The sequence below is a fragment of the Malaclemys terrapin genome, chromosome 4 (assembly GCF_027887155.1).
Source record: "Malaclemys terrapin pileata isolate rMalTer1 chromosome 4, rMalTer1.hap1, whole genome shotgun sequence".
Lineage (NCBI taxonomy): Eukaryota > Metazoa > Chordata > Testudines > Emydidae > Malaclemys > Malaclemys terrapin.
The window spans coordinates 19,585,974-19,608,284 of NC_071508.1; the positions used below are offsets into that span (position 1 = coordinate 19,585,974).

General features: G+C 49.5%; 1 protein-coding gene across 2 annotated transcripts in view; it reads left to right on the forward strand.

The window, feature by feature from the left end:
• GRM4 (glutamate metabotropic receptor 4) overlaps window positions 1–22,311 on the forward strand; it is a 217,030-nt gene that overhangs the window by 164,579 nt on the left and 30,140 nt on the right. For both annotated transcript variants that reach the window (XM_054024794.1, XM_054024795.1), the window contains exons 7-9: window positions 7,210–7,410; window positions 12,641–12,777; window positions 20,415–21,350. In XM_054024794.1, coding sequence (XP_053880769.1) covers window positions 7,210–7,410; window positions 12,641–12,777; window positions 20,415–21,350 — 1,274 coding nt within the window. The remainder of the gene's footprint in view (window positions 1–7,209; window positions 7,411–12,640; window positions 12,778–20,414; window positions 21,351–22,311) is intronic.

Sequence of the window (22,311 nt, forward strand, 5' to 3'; positions counted from 1 at the left end):
AGTGACTTGCCCAAAGTCAACAGGATGTCTGGCAGCTGGGGTCTTGAACCTGTATGTCCTGAGTTCTAAGCCAGTGCCTTAACTGCAAGATTATATTAGTGACTGAAAAGTGGGAAATGGACAGATTGTGCACATTCCACGGGCTCAGAATCATGTGATAACACACCCATGCTCAGTTTTTCTTGAGAGCGTAGTGACAACGCATGTATCTCGTTCGCCGTGTCACATGGTATTATTTGCATACACTGCCCCACATGATCATGTACAAGGACAATGCACATAGCATGTGCTCATCATCATGTGAGAGCATATGGGACAATGCACATATGACGTGCTCAGTTTTATCTGATGGTGTAATGCACATATCACGTGTTCAACGTCACCTGATGACGGGACAGTGCACATATGACATGCTTAGTGTCCCGTGGTGGCATAACATGTGTTAGCTGGAAGATAGCAGCCCCACATAGCCAGGCGCTGGGGGAGCAACCCCTGAGGCTTAGCTTTGGAGTAAAGTCTATTACACCCTTTTTTTAATGGGTAATTATCTTGGCAAGATTGAGTGGCTTGTCTGCCTGGTGAGAGATGAATGCATGGAAGGACCCTATGCTGAGGGAGAAGATTAATAGCCCTTGTCAATAACGTGGAAGAAAGGATAACTTGATGAGTTTCACATGAGTAATCTCCATGTACTCCACAAGCATATGGATAACTTCGAAGAATGGGCTATAAGTTTACCTCCTTGATGCAATCTTTTCTTGTTGGTCAGTTCGCTATCCATTTGTTTCAGCGCTTCGTTTGCCTGGCACGCATCCACGCTCTCATTCCAAGGTGAAGGTGGAGAGAGAGGCACGGAAAAGGGGATACCAGCTCACATCACTCTTACGATTCTCTCTTCCCTTCTGCTTGCCTGGGCAGGCAGCTGCCATTCTAGGTGGTGGAAGCGATGCCTCATGTTCCCTCCAGGGATGCGCACACCATGCTCTCTCTCACTTCTGCTCTTCCTGGCTTCTGGCCCTTTAATCTTAATGGAGCATCGCAGACACTGGAGGTATTATGGTGGCTATTTGTGTACAGAGAAAAGCAGAATAGAAATCTCTGCCCTGGCTCCAGAGGAGTGGGAAACTTAGAGAGCGTAGATGGTTCAGGAGCAATGATGTGTTAGGGGTATCGCAGGGTGGGAGAGATGAGGGAGGAAGATTGTGAATAAAGGGAGTTAATCCCTAGGACCACCCATTGGTGGGACCTAAACAGGATGCATTGAGGCCTCAGCCCTCAATGAGACCTCCCAAGGGAACCATGAATTATGCTGTGTGCCAAAGGTCTAGCTACTCAGAAAGCATGTAGTCTTACATTTCTGTGATTCTATGTGGGTTGGCCTGCAGGTACAGTACCCTGGTGTCCTCCGTTGTCTGCACTGTCTGAAGTGGTGCGAGGAGTCCCGTAGGTGGCTACAAATAACCAAATGTTGCTCCCCTACTGCTGGCTTTTCTCCCAATTGTCATGCGTGGAGGGCTTCGTGAGCAGTCAGAAGACACTGAATGGCAGAGAATGGTACTGGCTGGCCGGCCACCACGGGCAGTGGGGCAGGTGGCATCCAGTGCTGTGGATGATGTCCTAGAAAGAGATGTCCTTCTGGGGAAGGGGCTAGGGCAGAGCGAAAGGAGGTTCTGGGTTCAGGCTCGCTGGAAAGGTGGCTGAGGACTGGCCCCTTTTTGTTCCATTTGTGATCAGAACTTTGGTAGCCGAATGGTTAAAGCCCAGCTGATTTGGGCTTTGTCGCAAAGATGGCATTGGCTCAGCTGCACAGAGGGGATTCTGGTTCCAAGCAAGAGGAGCATGCTTGCACACTGTGCCTTTCCTTCTGCTGGCTGGTCACACAGAGGACAACAGCCAATTACTGTTACCAGCTAACAAAGCTACTCCTCTAGCTCAGGTGACCCAGGCCTTCTCCTTTGGTGATGAATGTACCAGGTTCAAATCCAGCTGATGAACTGGCCTCTGGGCTATTGTGCAAGCCTGAGATTGAGTCTCCATCTTCTCCTCTCTTCCCCAACCATCTCCTTCTTGTTGCTCTCTCTGCTCTCTCCTGTTCCTCCAGCCCGAGTCCCCACCCAGCTTGGGCAGGGGGGATGCCCAGCACAAACACGCTCTGCCTGGGGAGTGTACACGGTGCTCCTGCTGGAAGGGGCTGGGAGAGCGCTTGCAGGATACGCATATCAGCACTGCTCCCAGGTGCAAGACAGAATCTCACTGCAGCACTCCCTTATCTCTTTCTGTACTACCTTTATCTCACCCTCCTCAGACAACCAAACCCAGCCATCCCCTTATGTCCTTGGCCGAGGCTCAGGCGTGGCTTGGCCATCAGACATGCTGTGCTGTCTCCACTCGTCTCAGACATGCCACGAGGCAGGGAGAACAGACGGGAGGTGAGAGCATCATGGCCTGAAGCACGGCGAAGACCAGGACCAGCCGGTCTCTGCATGGGACAGGTGCCTTTTAATCACATGCTGCGCTGTCTTCCAGCTCTGCAGAGGGATGCGTCGCGTTCTGGGCTCCAAGGCTCACATTTAATAGAATCATAGAAGATTAAGGTTGGAAGAGACCTCAGGAGATCATCTAATCTAACCTCCTGCTCAAAGCAGGACCAACACCAACTAAATCATCCCAGACAGGGCTTTGTCAAGCTTGACCTTAAAAACCTCTAAGGATGGAGATTCCACCACCTTCCAAGGTAACCCATTCCAGTGCTTCACCACCCTCCTAGTGAAATAGTGTTTCCTAATATCCAACCTAGACCTCCCCCACTGCAACTTGAGACCATTGCTCCTTGTTCTGTCATCTGCCACCACTGAGAACAGCCTAGCTCCATCCTCTTTGGAACCCCCCCTTCAGGTAGTTGAAGGCTGCTATCAAACCTCCCCTCACTCTTCTCTTCTGCAGACTGACTAAACAAGCAGTGTTCCTTTCTCAGTGTTCCTTTTCTCCTCGGCCCCTCCAGGGCTCGCTGCCTAGCGGGGACTGCTTCAAACCCACCCGGAGAAGCCTTTGTGCTGCTTACGCTCTTCGTGTTCCCTTCCCCGCAGGGCTTTGATGTGCGCGAAGCCTGGCGGCAAGGTGGCAGCTCCCAGAACCAGCTGGATGGACTGGCTTTGAACCCAGTTCCTCATTGGTTTCGCTTTGCAGGGGCAGAAGGGATGTTTCACTTCAGTTCCCGTCCCCCGGGGCCTGCCCTGAATTTTCTTTGCGTTCATGGTTCAGAAGAGCCGATAACTTCCAATTTTACGTGTGTTTTTTCCCCCAGGGACTCCGTACGAGCCATGTGAATGCGGCGGAATCTTAATTCCAAACCAGCCCTGCTAGAAAAGAGATACAGGCCTGACCTGTAACCATAGATTCCCCACCCGATCAGATCAGGAGCTTCGCTTGGCTGCTCTGGCCCACATCTACCCAAAAAGGTCATGACTTCCCATGAAGCGTCTCTAGGCTTGGGGTTGTGTAACCAAACCTGGAGGCTTTTAGCCATTGCCTCTCTAGGGGACTCCCTTCCAGGCCAGCCTCTGGGGAGATCAAACCTGGCATTGCCCCATTGCTTAGCTGTGGCTAGAGTCGCTGTGGCTCCCTCCTGACACATCTTGGGGTCTTTTGGCCAGGTTCCTAGCACAACGGGGTGGGGTAGGGAAGACAGAGTGGCGTGGTGCAGCTTCTCCCTCGCCCCATTTGCTGGGTGCTGTGGGGAGCTGGGAACTTGCTGCCAGTGCTGCTCGGAAATGAGGAGGAGCAGAGACCCTTCATCGCCCCTGGCTACACCATGGCGTGGGGGGTGACAGAAGCACATCTCAAGGCACTGAGGCTTCTGAACCTTTGGCTTCGAATTCTAATCTACCCTTGCAATCTCCTGAGGCCTGCACCTCGCTGGGTTGGGTACTGAGTGGCCTGGGACATTTTACCCTTGTGCAGGGACTGCCACAAGTAGCCTGATTCCTAGAGCCCCCGTAGAGAAGAGACGTAGTGAATATAAAGGGGATTTTTGACTCAGGCGGCTGGAGTCAGGCAGACCCTGTGGTTCTCTCTGGCTCTCTAACTCCCAGCCTGTGCTGCCTGGAGTTATCACACAGGGTCTCCCGAAGGCCCGGCCTGAAATCAGAAACCCTGGAAGGACCTGTACAATCCAGTGCACAACATTCCCCAAAATCACCCCCATGCTGTCCCCACACAGTGTCTCCCTAGTACTGTTCCTACCACTCCTGGTAGCTGAATGCCCCCTCGGATGGTTCCTCACAGGCCCTCACTTCACAAAGCCCACTCCTTGCCCTGGGTTAAAGCCCCCATCTGCTTTGCCGAGCTCCCATGACATTAGCCCTCTATGCTTGGTGTCACTCAGCTGGGCATCTGGAGGGTTCTGTTATTGGATGTGATGCTGGAGTAGCGGGAAAGCCCCCATCGGCCACACACTACTGCAGCGCCACACCACGGGGGACTCTTTCTTAGCTCTAATTAACAGCGTGTTACGTTAATCGGTGTCTTTCGCTAAATGATTAACATGTTTCAAGTCCCATTAGGAGCGGTTATGACAGGGAAAGGCAGGCAGCTGTCGCTGGTAATTACTGCACACTTGAATGATTCCACCATCTAGGGCTAGCGGGCGAGGTGGGGAATCAATCTGTGGGTCAGCGCCTGGGGGAGCGGAGAGGGCGGGTGGGGGAGTAGGATGGGAGGAGAGTTCAAGGGGGGTGGGGAGGGAGGTGGGGAGAGCATGGTAGAGGATGCGTGGCTAGTGATGGATGTTGCACAGACAGTCCCTTGACACTGCGGATAGCTCCCGAGAGACTGATACTGTCACAGCTGATGGTGAGATTGATGAGCCCAGCATGCTGGAGGATGAATAATATTTGCATAAGCTGTAGCTCAGGCTGTGACTGGAGTGTGTGAACTTGGGGATGCCAGAGAATATGTGCCGTGTGGCCCAGTGCCAACTGCAGGCAGCTCTAGTGGGGTGTAAATAAAACAATCCACAGGCCAGGCTCAGGGGTGAAGTGGAGGAGAAGCTCAGGACGGGGTCTGAATTTAGGGGCTAGCCACAGTCCTGAGCTCTCCAGGGAGAGGCATACAGGGAGCATCTTCCCATCGTGAAGCGAGAGTGTTGTGACTCCCTATGGGCAATCAGGAATCAAGTCTTCTGCTCAGGGCTGGCCAAAAATAGTCTATCTGTTTTTTGACAGAAAATTGGGATTTCGACAAAATGGAATTTTACATGAACAGCATATACCTTCTGTGGGATATTTCAATTTTTTGTCTAAAAACAGAACATCGGAAAATGGAAGTGGTTTTGGCTGAAAATGAAAATAATCTGGTTTTGAAATGCCACCACGGTGCCTCCTGGAAGTTGTAGTTCAGTTGTATCATATGCCAGGTTCTTCAGTTGGACTTTATCTCCCAGAATGCACTGCGGCATGCGACTGCCATGATACATCACCTCCATTCCTGGGGGTGGTGGTAATGTCATTATGAATCATGGGAGATGTAGTCCAACCAGGGAGCCCAGCCTATAGAGGCATATGAGGCACCTGACCTACAACCCCCATTAGGCACCATGGTGGCATTTCAGAATTGAATATTTTGATTTTAAACTGAAGTATTTCAGTTTTTAATTTTTCATTGAAAACTTGAAATTTTACAACCATGTCTAGTTATACCAAATAAGCTCTAGGCAACACATTGCCTCCCTCCCAGTTAAGTATTTCAGGGGTCCTGTATAATGGTGATCACACTGACCAGGAAGGATCTGTGACAAGCTGTGCACTTGTAATGGCTTGCAGAGGATCTGCCAGGTTATTCTAATGCTCCTGGATGTCCTGCCTCCAGAAGGTGGGACTTCCTGGAAATGTTTATTGCAGTACTGGGAAGTTTGGCAGAGCTGGAGGAGGTATCTCCCTAAGGCAGTGCTTGCAGTGTAATGAGATGACATCTTTCCATTCCAGCCATGGGTACCGGGCTTTGGATATTGGCTATAGTTTGCCACAGCTTCAGAACTGTCCACTGCAGCCTCATTCAAGTTCCATGAAGAGTTTGGGGCTTGCTTGGAATATATTTTCACCCTGATGCTGTTTACTGTGTAAAGTTTATGTACCATAAACTTCCTGGCTGGGAAAGATGAGTTCTAACTAGCTGAAGAATTTTATGGGCTTTAGAGTAGAGATCAGTGTTAAGATGGAAGTGCGAAACAACTATAAGTGATTAAATGATGCTGCTATGCGTCTCAGGGGAACTTCTGCACAATAGATGTCTAGCAGCTCACAGCTACGCCCAGAGAAATATATGTGTCAGTGATGTGCTCAGAGTATAAAATTCAGATCAGGATTACATATACCTCAGTATTTGGGAGTATTCGAATCAGAGTAATGGTTCTATCTAGGAATTTAGATGGGACTTATCTATTCTTATCTGTAACATATCTGCCTGGTATGATGAGGCTCCTTTGAGCTTATGATTGAAATAAACAAGGCAGACAAAGAAACGACTGTTTTGCAGTTGTGGAATTAGGGTGCAGAGAAAGATTAAAGGGGCAGATTCTCAGAGATGTGGGGAACCCACAGCTCCAACTGCAGTCGCCGTCACGGGATTTGCAAGCCATCATCTGTTCTGAAAAAAGCAGGCCCCTGATGACTGGTCTAAGGTGTCACAGCAGGTGAGAGGCAGAGCTGGGAGTAGATTGTGAGTCCCCAGCTTTAAACCGCAAACCGTCCTTCCTGCCCGTTTATTATTTGGCCTGGTTTTCAGAACAGCTGAGCCCCTGCGCCTCTGACTGAACTTAATGGGAGTCACTCTTAAAATCAGAGCCTTTCTACATTACTAGATCCCACAAGCATGGCTGTATCGGGAATGGTGTAAGGCAGAAGTGCCAGCTTCTTCTAGCAGCAATAAATGGCTGTAGTGAGCTCCCAGATACAGTAGTACCATCCTTATCCCAGATACTTGGTACCGTAGGGACAAGAGAACGTATGCTGGCTCTGGGGAAACTCCCTCAGACCTGAGTTCAGTCTTTCCTTGCAGTAATCACTCTAGGAAATGGGGGAGGCCATCAGTAGCTCCCAGCTCTGCCAATCCCAGCGGGAGGAACTGTGGAAAGTGTGGTGGCTGCCATGGGATTGGCTGAAGGGAGCGACCAGTGAGCTGATACTGCCATGGCCCCATGTTGTGTGTTTGCAGACCGCGAGCGGATTGGCCAGGACTCCTCGTACGAGCAGGAGGGGAAGGTGCAGTTCGTCATTGACGCTGTGTATGCCATGGGCCATGCCCTGCACAACATGCACAAGAGCCTGTGTCCCGGCAAGGTCGGCCTTTGCCCCAGGATGGACCCGGTGGACGGCGTGGAGCTGCTCAAGTACATCCGCAACGTCAACTTCTCAGGTCTGTCTGTCTGCAGGGGGTCACGCTGTCTGGCCTTCAACATGGCGGTGGGGTGGGGGCGGGGGGGGGCGCAGTAAGAGAGGAACAAGGACCAATTGTGCTCTGAGTAACTGGAGAATGACTCTGGTAAAGTCACTGGAGTTACTCCAGATCTACAGGGCTGTGAATGAAAGTGGAACCAGGTCTCTTCTGCTCTCGGCCTGGACTTTCTATTTATTATGTGTATTATGGTAGCAACTAGAAGCCCCAGCTGAGATACACATACACAGTGAGAGACAGTCCTTGCCCTAGAGAGCCTACAATCTAAATAGATGCCGTGGTTTTATTATTGTCCCCACGTTATAGAGAAGGAGCTGAGGCACAGAGTGATTAAGAAGCAGATTTTCAAAAGAGCTCAGCACCCAAGCTGCTGGGCGCTTCTGAAAATTAAGGCTAGGAATGTTAAAGAACGCCAGAGTGATGTAGGAGGATGCTGGAAGTCAATAAGACTTGTGCTCCTGAATCACATAAGAGCTTTCAAAAATCCCAGTACTGACCACTTATCTGAGGAGCTAACCCCTCCTGAAAACTCTGGTGATTTTTTCCCAAGGTCACATAGGGAGTCAGCAGCGGGAATTGAACCTAGAGCCTTTACATTGCTAGCCCCAAGCCTTAACACAGCACCACCTTTCCTTATTTAGCTTCCCTTTCTTGTTCTACTTCCATTCCTTCTCTCTTTCCTCTCCCCCTTTGTTGAAATGAGCTCCTCGTCTGATTCATTCTGTTACAGCTTTGTCTTTCTTCAGATCTCCTCTGGAAACTCATCTCTTCCCTGTACTATATCTCTTTAATAAACATTTTCTGTCCCTTCCTTCTTATTACTTCTATTTATCTCTCCCCTGCAATCTCCTCTGCAATCTGTCTTCCTTATTTATTTTTCCTTCTTCCCCTCTTGCTTGATTTTCTGTTCTCTTCTTGTGTTCGTATTTATTTGCACAGTTCATTTGATTTTACTTTAAAGTAAATTTTTTTTTTAAATGTGGCAAAGCTGCAGGAGGCGAAACTCCCCCTTCCAGTAGCCATCCCTTGTGCGCTGCGGGAAATGTTTCTGTGCAGCGAGCTGGTGTGGAGCCGAGGTTGAGCATTGGCCGCCACTGTTTTGAAGTATTTGTATTGCATCCCGGCTCACACCCACTCTCCCTCTCCGGGCTACATCCCCGAGTGCCAAGCTAGGGCAATCCCCGCTGCACATGAGTGGCAGGAGATGTCAAAGCCAATCACTCTGTCAAGCGTAATGAGCTGTGGGGAGGGGAGGGACCGGCGGCAGAGCTACCATTTGCAAACGGAGGGTGTCCACCCTGACCGGCATGCCCAGTGGGAAGCGCGCTGGCACCATGACAGCCAGTAAGGGCAAGCCATCGTATTCTTTCCCCCCCTCCTCTGCCTCGCTCTGTGGGCCACTGACACCAACGGAGATTCCCTTGCTCAGTCCAAGTCTGAATCAAACCCTGCTTCTTTATCTGAAGGGCTCAATAGTGCAGTGGGTTAGTGCAGCCCCAGGGGCCTGGATTCAAAGACTGCCTTGAGTTAAACGAGCCTAATGAGTAATCTCTGCTCCTTGTCGGCCTGCATCACAAAGCTCAGTGCCTGCGTGGCAGCCTGTGTCCCAGCCTGAGGACTCCGATAGCATGGGGTGTTCAGGGAGCAGGGGTAGGGATGTGTCGGTCAGTTGTCTGCACTGTCTGTGTCTCTTGCAAATATAGTTAGCAGAACTGTGTGAGGTCCAGGACTGGAGTAGCAGGAGAATGGCAGGTCAGGATTAAGTGCTTTCAGGGGGAAGCCTATGTCTGGAATAGCGAGGGAGGCTGTGGGTCAAGATTAAGGTGTACCAGCAGAACTGTGCAGAGAAATTATGCACAGCATCTGTCTGGGCTAAGCCTGCTTGTAGCCACTGCTTCCAGCCCCTCCATTTCATGAACTCCGCGTTCGCCCAGCCTGTATATAAATGCGAGAGATGCTGTGTGGCTGTTTTCCTCGGCAAGCTGCATAGCTGACTGCTGAGAGGAGATCACCACTCCTGCTGAATGAATGATGTAGCATCACGATGCCCTGACACTGTATGTGGATTTATTATTCAGTGCTTTAAGAAAGAGACTCCCAGACATCCGAAGATGGTGTGAGACTGTGCAGGCCACTAGCGGGTGGGAAGGGAGCCCTGCAGAGTGCCCTTTGCAATCTGCTTTACACGGGTAATGCGATTGATCGGATAAATGACACAGGTGAGGAAAAGCAGGCTGATTTCCACATGGGAGTGAATTAGTTCTTCTGGCATCTACTCTACATAGTCCTTCTCTCTCGGGCTATGTCTACACCAGAAATGCTACAGCAGGACAGCTGCAGCACTGGAGTGTAGACACGTGCTGCAGTGACGGAAGGGGTTTTTCCATCGTTGTAGTAAATCCACCTCTCCGAGAGGTGGTAGGTAGGTGGAGAGAACAATTCTTCTGTTGACCTAGCAGTGTCTACACTGGACCTTAGGTTGGCTTAGTTAGATTGCACAGGGCATGACATTTTGCACAGCCCCGAGTGATGTAGTTAAGCCAACATAACTTTGTAGTGTCATTTCTCTCTTTTTCTCTCTCAATAATGTGCCCCCCCGTCTTCCCCCTCCCCCCTCTCTGTCATAACCTCTCAGCTTGTCTCTCCGCTTGGCACCTTTTGGAACCATTTGCACTTGTGCAAAGGGGGTGTGAACTGCTACCACCGGTGTGAGTGGAGAATTCTGATCTGGAGGTGTTCTGTGCTGGCCTAAGGCTGCAATCCAACAGGCCGGCCCGACCGGGCAAAGCATCTACGCTCATGCGTCCGTTCCACTGGCCATGAGACTGCAGCACTTCCTAATAGTGAAGTGCCAGGCTTCGCTGAAGAGGGATGGACTTACGCATGTTGTTTAAATGCTTTGCTGAGTTAGGGCCTAAGAGTGACCGCACAAGGTGCGAGGCTGGGGGATACCAGCCCCAGAGTCTCTCCAAACGGTTCTGCCATTACCAGGCCAACAGCCTTCCATATCAGGTCCAAGGAATTTCTAACGATCCCCTCCCTGCAGTATCTAGGCACTGATGATGTGATATTTATTAATTAATTTCAGCCTTGCCAAATTCTAATCGCCCGCTGGCCAAAGGCAATTAAGTAGTTGTTGCCAAGTGAGGAGGCCAGGTGCTGAAGGGAGCTGCACTGACATTCACCAGCTGAGGATCTGACTCCATGCGTTTTTGTTTTTTCATTATCTTCATCTGCATGGGCAAGCGGATTTGTTTTTTTATCTGTTTGTTTATTTTGGATGTTTTAACAAGTTTACAAATCCTTGCGGGTAAATACCAGAGACAAAAGGATCAGTGTCAGAAGTAAGACACGGGGGGGTCATTGTTCCCCTCTACTCGGCATGGATGAGGCCACCGCTGGAGTGCTGTGTCCAGGTCCAGGCACCGCGCTTTAGGAGAGATGTAGAGAAATGGGAGAAAGTCCAGAGGAGAACAACAACAATGCTACAAGGTTTAGAAAACCTGACCTGTGAGGAAAGGTTAAAAAAAACCTGGGCATGGTTAGTCTTGAAAAAAGAAGACGGAGGGGGGCAGGACCTGACTACAGTCTTCAAATATGCTAATGACTGTTAAAAAGAGGATGGTGATCAATTCTTCTCCACAGCCACTGAAGGTAGGACAAGAAGTAATGGGCTTAATCTGCAGCAAGGAAGATTTAGGTTAGATATTAGGAAAAACTTACTATCAGGGTAGTTAAGCTCTGGAACAGGCTTCCAAGGGAGGTTGTGGAATCCCCATCATTGGAAGTTTTTAAAAACAGGTTGGATAAACCCCTGTCAGGGAAGCTTTAGGTTTACTTGGTCCAGCCGCAGTGCAGGGGGCTGGACTCGATGACTTCTCGAGGTCCCTTCCAGCCCTGCGTTTCTACAATTCTACGATCATCAGTACAACAGTGAGCTTTTGTTTAGAGAAACCTTCTGCAGTAATATAATCATCAAATCTCTCTGTTTAAAAGGATGTTGGCATATTGCAGAGGGAGCCCCTTTATACTCCCCAGGATGTGTTGTTTCTGTGATTTTATTAAATGGAGTGAAACTTCTGTTTACGCATTATTTATCAAACCAGGCATTTCTAGCCAAATGTTGTTAATAAAAATTGGGACAGGTGTGCTCTTTGTTTAGAAGGCAAATGTAGTTTTGTCTGACTATTGAATTAATGGTAACCAAATAGCTAAGTATCCATTTGTCCTCTGTCTCTACAGGCTGGTAAATTGTCCTAGCAGGTTTGCAAGGCTGGTTTATTTTTTTTAATAGTATTTATCAAATGTCACCAGAATGCATGACACTGGGAAGATACTATGGAAGAAGAGAATAATCTAAGGCAAACTTTTTTTTCCGCCTACCACTTGAAAATTGCTGAGGGTGTTGGCGAACCACTTAATGATCTTTCCAAATGTTGTGTGTATCGTTAGCTAACTATTGTAAAGTGCTTTGGATAAAAGCATTATATAAAAAAAACTGTAATAATAATTAACTTCTTTTGTTCTACAAATAAAAGCACACAACTCATATTTTAATATCAGTAGTCTTACCTTTCTAATGCGATGGATGTGCCCTCTCTCCCCCGCCACGGCAGCTCCCGAGCTGTTGCTGGGAAGGAGGGGGGGTCTTTCCCCCGTGGTGGCAGCCCCCGAGCTGAGGCAGGAAGGGGGGCCGTGTCTCCTCGGCAGCCCTGGAGCTGGGGAAAGTCGCCTCTTTCTCTGGCCACCACAGTCCTGCATGTCCCAAATTCCCCCCACCTCTTCTCACCTCACTTCCCCCTCCCAGTTACCCTCTATTCCCCCCAAGGCCACCACCTGACCTTACATGCGTGTCTTCTCCAGGGTTCAGGCACCTAATTAGTGGTGCCACGCCTGCGGGGCTCCACTAATTAGGTGGGTGGCTCTTCGTTCCCTCGTGTGCGACCACGCAGGTATGCACCTTAGAGGGAACTATCCGCGGACCACCTGAATGGAGCTCGTGGACCACTGATGGTCCGCAGACCACAGTTTGAGAACCTCTGATCTAAGGACTCCACGGAAGTTAATAGCAAAGATCCCATTGATTTTATCAGGAGTTGAATGGGACACTGCGCTAGATGGATCAGACACACTGCACATCATTGGAGCAGATGTTGCTTTGCTCTCTGATGTTAACTTTCCTGTCTTGCAGGCATTGCTGGGATGCCGGTGACGTTTAACGAGAATGGAGATGCACCTGGCCGTTATGACATCTACCAATACCAGATCAAAAACTCTACTGCTGAGTACAAAGTCATTGGGCACTGGACCGATCACCTGCACTTAAAAGTAAGACCTTGGACTGGTTTTGCATTTGGCTGTGGAGTCAGTGGAGATGGTCCCAGCAAAGAGACAGGGCCAACAGCTTTATCCCTTCATCCCTAGAGCTTCCATTAGGGAGCATTGCATTAGTTGAAGAGAGGTGACGTGGGATTGGGAATTCCGAAACTAGACACACCAACCAATTCCACTAATTGTGCCGAACCGTTCCCAGCCTGTGTTCAATACACCGTTAAGATATATCATACCCCCCAACAAACAAACAAACCCTACCTAAAAAGAACGTTATTAAGTTTGTAAAATCAAGCCGTCAAAAGTTAGGAAATGCTAGAGTTGAAGTTGTTTGTGCTACGTTAATTCAACCCCCCTTATGTATCTTCATCATGATATTGTGTTTAATTACATGGTCCCATGCTACTTTTTCCACTCTTATTTCCCCCCCCCCCAAGGTTTTATAATTTGGCCCAAATCAGGCTGATTTTCACCCTGGGTGGCAAAAGGCACATCCCTGACACAGAGACCATCCCCCCCCTGTCTAATTGCAAATCCCTCCTTGACAGCACGGGGATGCTAGAGCTTTTCAAAGAAAACATTGCCACAATTTTGTAACCTTTGGGCCAAACAATTTATTTTTTCCCTTGTCTTTGGGGGTCGTTATTCTCTCCCTGTGGCTCACAGCTTGGTCTGTGTTGGGTCTTTGAATGAGGACTAATGAAACCAATGATTCTCTGCCTGTAGCCTTTGCCTCCTTTCACCCCAGAGGTGGCTGCAATTCAGTGCCTGTTGAACTGGTCCCTGTATAGTCTGTGAAGTTATTTGTGTACTTTGGCATCATGGGGTAGATGGTGGTATATTAATAGAAGCCATTATCCTATCATTGCAGCCAAGAATAGGTTTTCAGGCAACAATTTAATCTTTTCCCCTGTTTTTCAAACGCTAGTCGCTCCGGCAACATTATAGGTAGATCTGGACAGGAGAACGTTTTCCTGTCCCATGAGAATGCTTTTGGAATTCCAAAAACAATTTCTCATTTGCACATTTGGACAAAAAAGTCAAAATAATGAAAATGTTCATGAACTGAAAATTAAAAAAAAATTGGATTAGGTCAGTGGAAACGTTTTGATTTTATTTTGCCTTTTTATTTTTTTCTTCAAAGTAACTTAAAATTTCAAAGGAGAAGTCATTTCAAATGGAAAAATGGAACTTTTTGGGGTTTCAAGAATGTCTAAACAGACATTTCCACAATTTTAAATCTACTTTTTTCCCCAACTCTTTTCGAAACAGGAAATTAGTTGAAACTGACTCTTCCCCACAAAGAGTTTCAGCCTTGATGAATCAGTATTTTCTGATGGCTCAGATCTCCACCCTCTCACACAGTTTTCTGTCATGGTGAGCAGACAGGTGTGTGCTAGGAGACGAATGCACTGTCATTGCCATTCTAGGGATCTGGAGTCTTACCTATTTTAGAGCTTGTCTACTTGGGGGGTTTAATCTACAGCTTTTTGATGTGCATCAGTTCACGTGCAATACGCAAGCCGCAGTAACAGCGTACACACAGGATGGTGTGCCCTCTATCCATGCATGTCATTGTGTATCTGTGGTGGTGGTTTGCTGCAGACTCAGGACATGGTATCCCATGGTGCTTTGCTTCACTGCTGAGCAGTGTGCATTCTGGGATTTTTCTCGCTGTGAACAGTGGGATGTAGAGCAGCAGCCAGGTGAATTCACATTTAAAAAAAATCCCATGATTCATCTGTCTCCACCCCGTACTTTCTTTCGGGGGGGGGGGGGGGGCGCGTTAGTGCCATTTTTGAAGTTCTGCTGGCCAGCATGGACCTAACAATGCTCCATGCCACGATGTAGGCAACCTTGAATATGCAGTGGCCACTTGCGGGCTATTTCAGCATTTAAAGCCGGATAAATTTGGCTTTGGACTTCGCCTACTGAACCAGCGACCAGTTGATGTCACAGTAGCAGCTCCTCCGGCAGCAGGAGAGTTTTCAGTGTTGGTGGATCCAGGGTGAGAATGAAGAAACAGAGGAAGACACCAAACAAGTGATAGTACAGGACTGATTCCTGGAGCAGCTTCACAGCATGCAGCGACGCTTTGGGACTTGGGATTGGTGGGGGAAGTTTGTTCTGAGCTAACAGGAAGTTGTGAGAGAATTTCAGGATGGAGAAGGCAACCATTTTCGAGATATGTGCTGAACTAACCCTGGGAGCTGCAGTAGCAGCATACCAACATGTGGGGCTCCGTACCCATGGAGAAGCGGGTCACCACTGGCATCTGGAAGCTGGCTGCCCCCAAATGCAACCGGTCCATAGTGCACCAGTATGGTGTGGGGAGATTGACCATTGGGTTATTGTCATGCAGGTGTGTGAAGCCATGGAAGAGAGATTGTAGCACCGGGTTCTGAAGCTTGGTAATGGTCAGGAGTTTATTGATGGCTTTGCACACACGGGTTCCCAAACTGTACTGGGGCAACAGAAGGGACCCAGGTGCCTATTGTTTGCTCTACCCCTACTCAGGGTTCAGAATTCAGAAACACAAAGGGGTATTTCTCCAGGGTGCTCCACAGGCTGGTTGCCCACCAGGAAGATTTGGTGGTAGATTTGCGGACATAAACGCAGGATGTTCTGCAAGGGATCCCAATGCTAGGAGATTTTGGAACTCAGCTTAATTTATCTTAACGGAGAAAGGGCTGGTTGCCCCCAAGAACATGACGGACATTAATGGCGTGGACATTTCCTCCGGTTCGTCCTCTGCTTCCCTGGCTAATGAAGCCATTTTCAGGCTGCTTGGACAGAAGGAAGGAGCTATTTAACTACTGCCTCAGTAAAAGCAGAGCGGCAACAGAGTGTACGTTTGGCTGTGTCAAGGCTGCTTCCCCACTCTGAACTTTAGGGTACAAATGTGGGGGCCTGCATGAAAACTTCTAAGCTTAACTACCAGCTTAGATCTGGTCCACTGCCACCATTCCCAAGTGGATTCCCTTCCCTGGGAAGCCTTGAGAAACTCTTCACCAATTCCCTGGTGAATACAGATCCAAACCCCTTGGACCTTAAAACAAGGAGAAATTAACCATCCCCCTCCTTCCTCCCACCAACTCCTGGAGGATCAAGATCCAACCCCCTTGGATCTAAAAAACAAGGAAAAATCAATCAGGTTCTTAAAAAGAAGGCTTTTAATTAAAGAAAAAAGGTAAAAATCATCTCTGTAAAATCAGTATGGAAAATAACTTTACAGGGTAATCAAACTTAAAGAGCTCAGAGGACCCCCCTCTAGCCTCAGGTTCAAAGTACAGCAAACAGAGATAAACACTCTAGTAAAAGGTACATTTACAAGTCGAGAAAACAAAGGAAAACTAACACGCCTTGCCTGGCTATTTACTTACAAGTTTGAAATATGAGAGACTTGTTTAGAAAGATGTGGAGAACCTGGATTGATGTCTGGTCCCTCTCAGTCCCAAGAGCGAACGAACTCCCAAACAAAGAGCACAAACAAAAGCCTTCCCCCCCGCCCCAAGATTTGAAAGTATCTTGTCCCCTTATTGATCCTTTGGGTCAGATGCCAGCCAGGTTACCTGAGCTTCTTAACCCTTTACAGGTAAAAGGATTTTGGAGTCTCTGGCCAGGAGGGATTTTATAGTACTGTACACAGGAGAGCGGTTACCCTTCCCTTTATAGTTATGACAGGCTGTTTGAAAGGGAGATGGTGCTCTTGGTGGACTAGTTTGGAAGCAGCATTAAAAACAAACGTTTCAAAGGTTATAGCAACACATTGTATTCCGCAGCAGCCAGTAGGTGTACAATGCAATATAGAAGCAGCCGGGCAATGTTGTCAGGTTGCTCTTATTCTGAGTCTCAGGCCTGAAATTGTGTAGCTGCACATCCAGCTGTTAACCTGGGGCGAGGGAGAGTTGGGAGTTTTTTGAGCAGCTCAGGGTTTATGAGCCCTGGGAGTGCAACGTTGTGGCAGTCCCTATTGTATCTTGTGTCTTTGCCCGTGTGGTGTAAAACCTTATGAATTAGTGCAAACTTAAGGGCTTTCTGTGGAAAAGGAACAGTCAGCTCCTTACCAAAAATGTTTTCCAGGTTTTTATTATTAAACAGTCTATTACGTAACAAAGAGAAATGAACCTTGAACTGAAACGATAATAAAACAATGGCTTTTAATTATTAAATGACACATTTAAAAAGCAGTCTATTCTCTAGCGACAAGGAACCATTTCATTAAACCAGCCGCAAAACGGAGCAGCAAGGTGCAACAGGGCACAATGCAAAGAGTGGCGTTGGGGCTTAAAGCCATAGGTGAGTATACCCCTTCGCTCTGCCTCTTCTGGTTCATGGACCTTCTGGAGCGGCGTGCCAAGGCTTGATGTTGCCAGGGGCGATAGAGGGCTCAGAAGAGCTGTGGTTCCAGTCGCCGCGGTTCTTAGTGCCCTGGGCTAGAGCCTGTGAAGGGACTGGCCTCTCTGGGAGCATGATTTGGTGGCATGGTGGGATGAGTTGTTATTGCCAGAGGCCCATATTGCCCAGGGGCTGCATAATGTGGCTGGGGTGCTGGTTTGCAGTACTGCAGTGCCTGCTACCTAAATAGTAATCCATGTGGCAGCCGGGCATTTTAGCTTTGTATCATTTCCAGCAGTTGCCTCTCCATTTCCCTCTGTCTTTCTAGACTGTCCTTGACCATGACGATGCTTTCCCTGGCAACTGCCACGCTCTCCTTGGCCACTGCAGTGACCTCCCTGGAGACGTCCTTGTCTGCTTCCCTCTCTGTCCTCAGATACTGCCCTCACCTCTCTGCTGTGTACAGGAGTTTGGGGGCTCTGCAGTGATGTCTGTGAACTTTTCATCAGGAGTTTCCCCTCCCCTGATATTGGCCAGACACTCAGCCATTGATGGCCCCTGTCCTTGGAGGCTTGGCCAGGGCAGGTGCCGGGGATGTGGGAGTAGTAAATATATCACAAATGGTTATTGTTTGTATTCTAGAGAGGCTGTGACAGTATGTGTGTGTGTGTGTGGGGGGGGGGGTTGTATCTATTTCTGGCTTTACCTCCCTGCGATTCTTCTCAGGCTTGGGGAACCTCGGAGATGGTAAATGGTGTGTGCATTGGGATTTTTGTCTGTTCGGCTTTGTATCTTGGTGGCTGGGGGAGAGTGATTTAATGGGGTTGTGGTCAGGAATTATGTTCCCGGGTTGGTTTTGCCTCGGAGGTGCTTATGTGGCATCAGAGGGATTAGCGGGTGAACATGGGGGCCAGCTGGATACCTCCCTTTTAGACTGTGCTGACTCTGGATGATATCCTGAGGCAGATGACTAGTGCTGCGTCTACACTACCTCTCTGTTGACCCATCAACATTGAATTAAGTGCTATATCTCTTGCGGATGTGGAGTACAGAAGACAATGTTACAGGCAACTTAGGTTGGCGGAAGGGAGCTGGTAGTGTAGATGCATACATTATTAGGTTAACTTAAGGCTGCTTCCGCCGACCTAAGTTTGTAGTGTAGACCAGGCCTAAAAGGCAGAGAATGGCTTTATTTAAGAAGATGAAGGCCCAACCAACGAGATATGCTGGGAAGTTATTCCCTGAGATGGTCCCCTGGAAGTGCTACAGGAGTGGACAGGAGTTGGGAGTTATCCTGAGGGAATGGCTGTGCTGCCAATCCTCATAATGTCTAGACAAAAATTGAGCTTGCCACTGAGGTAGAAATGCCCTGTAACGTGCATTTTTACAGTGAAACAGCTTTGCTGTGGGGATAGAAAAGCTCTTTGTGGCTTTTCACAGGCTTACGTACAGGAGGACCGGGAACAGTGAATGCTTCAGGCAATCATTGCAAAAGCCTATCTATTTTCCTCTGCACTTTCACCCAGTCTGCAGGGGCAATAAAGCAAAATCTAAGGTTGGAAAAATTCTCAATTTTTGTCTAGACATTTGAGCATTGCATGCTCATGTCTATCTCACGTAAAGTGAGAATACTAGCTTCTTTTGCTGTAACCACAGTCTCCTGTCAGACAAAGGGGTGTTTCCATTATAGAATCATAGGATTGGAAGGGACCTCGAGAGGTCATCTAGTCCAGTCCCCTGCACTTGTGGCAGGACTAAGTATTAACTCGACCACCCCTGACAGGCGTTTGTCTAACCTGCTCTTAAAAATCTCCAGTGATGGAGATTCCACAATCTCCCTAGGCATAGGCATTAAGCAAATCTGCCACAGGTGGTGATGGGGTAGAGGCCACAGCTGCACCATGTTGCCGGCCGCCATTTTGAACTGGCAGACAGTGAGGGGGAGGGCAGGCGTTTGCCTTGCAGGACAACTGAGGGAAGGGGAAAAGAAAATAGGTATGGGCATGTGCCCTCTAAAATGTGGGTCTGAGAACAGGCAATAGTTGGGGCTTTAGCATGAGATGGAGGTTGATAGCCCAGCCAGCAGAGCCGCCATTTTGGAAAGGGGAGCCAGGGGCCTGAACAGAAAATGTGGATCAACAGAGGGAAGCGTGGACCTCCACCTCAGAAAGGCTTCTCCCTCACACCTGCCTACAATGGCGGTGGCCATGAGGCGCCTAGAATGGAAGCTAGCACAGTAGGATGGCATCCTCATAATACATTGAAATTTAAATATTTCATTATTTAAAAAATAATAATAATTAAAATGTACATGCTGAGGTTCCCTCCGTAGGATCAGCCTCCTGAGTTCCGGTCTGGGCTGTGCTGCCTAGGAATTGGGGTTGATTGCTGCAGGGCAGAAATGGGGCTTGTCTTCTACATAGCTGGCATCAGGGTACTTGGTCCCGAAGAGATCCTGTCTTTCCATGGAGATTTCTTCATTGGCCTCTTGAGCTCATCCTCCAATGAGTCTTGCTGGTTATCCTTGGAGGGGAAAGGGGGTGTTAGTGAGCAGGAGGCTCCACTATCTGCCTGGGTTGAGTGGTCACGTAATTATGCAAAGTCCTGTCCAGCTCCTCAAAAAATGGACCAGTTGCATTTTTCCCACCGGACCGTTTCCTGTCATCTCTTGTTTTAATGTATATTCTCCTGAGCTGTTTGCTCTTCATCTAGCGCTGTTCGGCATCCTGGCCATAGCCCCTCGCAGTCATCTGCCCAGCAATGTCCACAAAAAAGGTCTTTATTGCAGTGGCTGGCATGAGAGCTTCCAGCATCGTGCTTCTCCCCAGCTCCTGATGGGATCCAGCATCTCGGCCTGGCTCCACACTGCCGCTCGAGGCATGCTATAGGGCTTCTTGGGTATTATCACAACTGTTGTCATGTATGGACAAAATGTAGCATCATCCCATCATACATATTGGGGAGGGGACATCCGGTCAACTTGACCCCTGAGCTGGGGAGATCAGTAAAGGTCGCCCACAAAGCAGTGTGGGGTAGCCGTTGGGAGACTGCCAAAGTAGTTTTCAGTAGCATTGCAGGCACACAAATGATAAAGTGGACTAACTCGATTTTAACTTGCTTTAATCCTGCTTAAACTCCCCAAGTAGACAAGCCCTTAGGCTACCGGTGACTGAGGCAAGCTCACCCAACACTTGCCCACACTGTGCTTAGAGCAAGTCAGTGTTACCAGCCCCTTGTACACTCAAAGGGCTGAGTTCGTTGTTGATCAGCGAGGCCTCTCCTCTCTCTTCCCGCAGATAGAGCGCATGCACTGGCCTGGGGGGGCCCACCAGCTCCCCAGCTCCATCTGCAGCCAGCCGTGCAAGCCGGGCGAGAGGAAGAAGCTGGTGAAGGGCATCCCGTGCTGCTGGCACTGCGAGCGCTGCGACGGCTACCAGTACCAGCTGGACGAGTTCCACTGCAAGATGTGCCGCTTTAACGAGCGCCCTGATGAGAACCACACCAGCTGCGTCCCCATCCCCATCGTGAAGCTGGAGTGGAGCTCGCCCTGGGCCGTGGTGCCCGTCTTCATCGCCCTCATGGGCATTATCGCCACCCTCTTTGTGGTGGTGACGTTCGTGCGCTACAACGACACGCCCATCGTCAAGGCCTCGGGGCGGGAGCTCAGCTACGTGCTGCTGACGGGCATCTTCCTCTGCTATGCCACCACCTTCCTGATGATCGCCGAACCCGGCATGGGCACCTGCTCGCTGCGGCGTATCTTCCTGGGGCTGGGCATGAGCATCAGCTACGCGGCCCTGCTCACCAAGACCAACCGCATCTACCGCATCTTCGAGCAGGGCAAGAAGTCGGTCAGCGCCCCTCGCTTCATCAGCCCCGCCTCCCAGCTGGTCATCACCTTCAGCCTCATCTCTCTGCAGCTGATGGGCGTCTGCATCTGGTTCATTGTGGATCCCTCTCACTCCATCATTGACTATGAGGATCAGCGGACTACGGACCCCCTCTTTGCCCGGGGTATCCTCAAATGTGACATTTCCGACCTGTCCCTCATCTGTTTGCTCGGATACAGCATGCTCCTCATGGTGACGTGCACTGTGTACGCCATTAAGACCCGCGGGGTTCCGGAGACCTTTAATGAAGCCAAACCCATCGGGTTCACCATGTACACGACCTGCATCGTCTGGTTAGCCTTCATCCCCATATTTTTTGGGACGTCACAGTCGGCGGAAAAGGTAAGAGGGAGGGGGTGAGGGGAAGCCTGTGGTTTTGGTTCATGCCCCATGTCCCCCGCTTTGCTGAAAGGTAACAGGATAAGAACGCACGGTGCGGGGAGCAACATGTCCAGAGAGAGGTGTGATGGTTTCCCCCTGTGAGCCTTCTGGATTCGAGATCTCAGTGGGTAAGGGAGCTCCCCCTCCCACTGGAGACCTGCCAGACTAGACTGAACTCACTGCCTTTGCTGGTTCTCCCTCTTGCTCTGTCTTCTTTTCCCCCGGCACCTTCTGTCTTTCACTCCATCTTTCTTGTGCTCTTCTTTCACTCCCCTCGTTTCCTTCTCCCTGTGTGTGTCTCTCTTTATTATTTTCTCTTCCCCAATATTCTCTCTCTCTCATCCCCCCACCCATCTCCTCCCTGTCAGACAAGGCTGTGTTGAAAGGCAGGCATTGTGGGTCCTACTGGGCTGGGCTGGCTGAAGTTGTCGCATACAGGACTCTGGCCCAGGATGCAGGGAGTCTGACGGAGGCAGAGCCTGGGTGAGTGAGATAGCCGGGCACGGTTCTCCCTGGCACCTGAAGATTCCTGCTCCCACAATTGATGGGTATCACAACCCTCTCCCCAGCCTGAGCATCCCAGCAAATCTGGAGTCTGGCTGCTGTTGTGTTCAGACAAAGTGGGCATGGGTGGGAGATCTCCCAGATGGTTCATGGCTGTGCCCTCACCCCCGTAGTTATTGGCAGTGCCCATAATATACCCTGCTGCCCTAACGCTGACCAAAGCCAGATGCAAAGGCCCCCCTACCCAACCTATACATGCCCTCCGGATGGACTGGTTCATCACTGGTGAACGTGTGTTATAGGTCCCCCTCTCCGGCCGGATGATCCCCCACTCGTGTGACGGCCGCCATCTTGGATGACACAGTGGGGATTGAGCTGGGGATCTCCAGAGCTAAAAGGACGAGCTGCTACAGCTTGA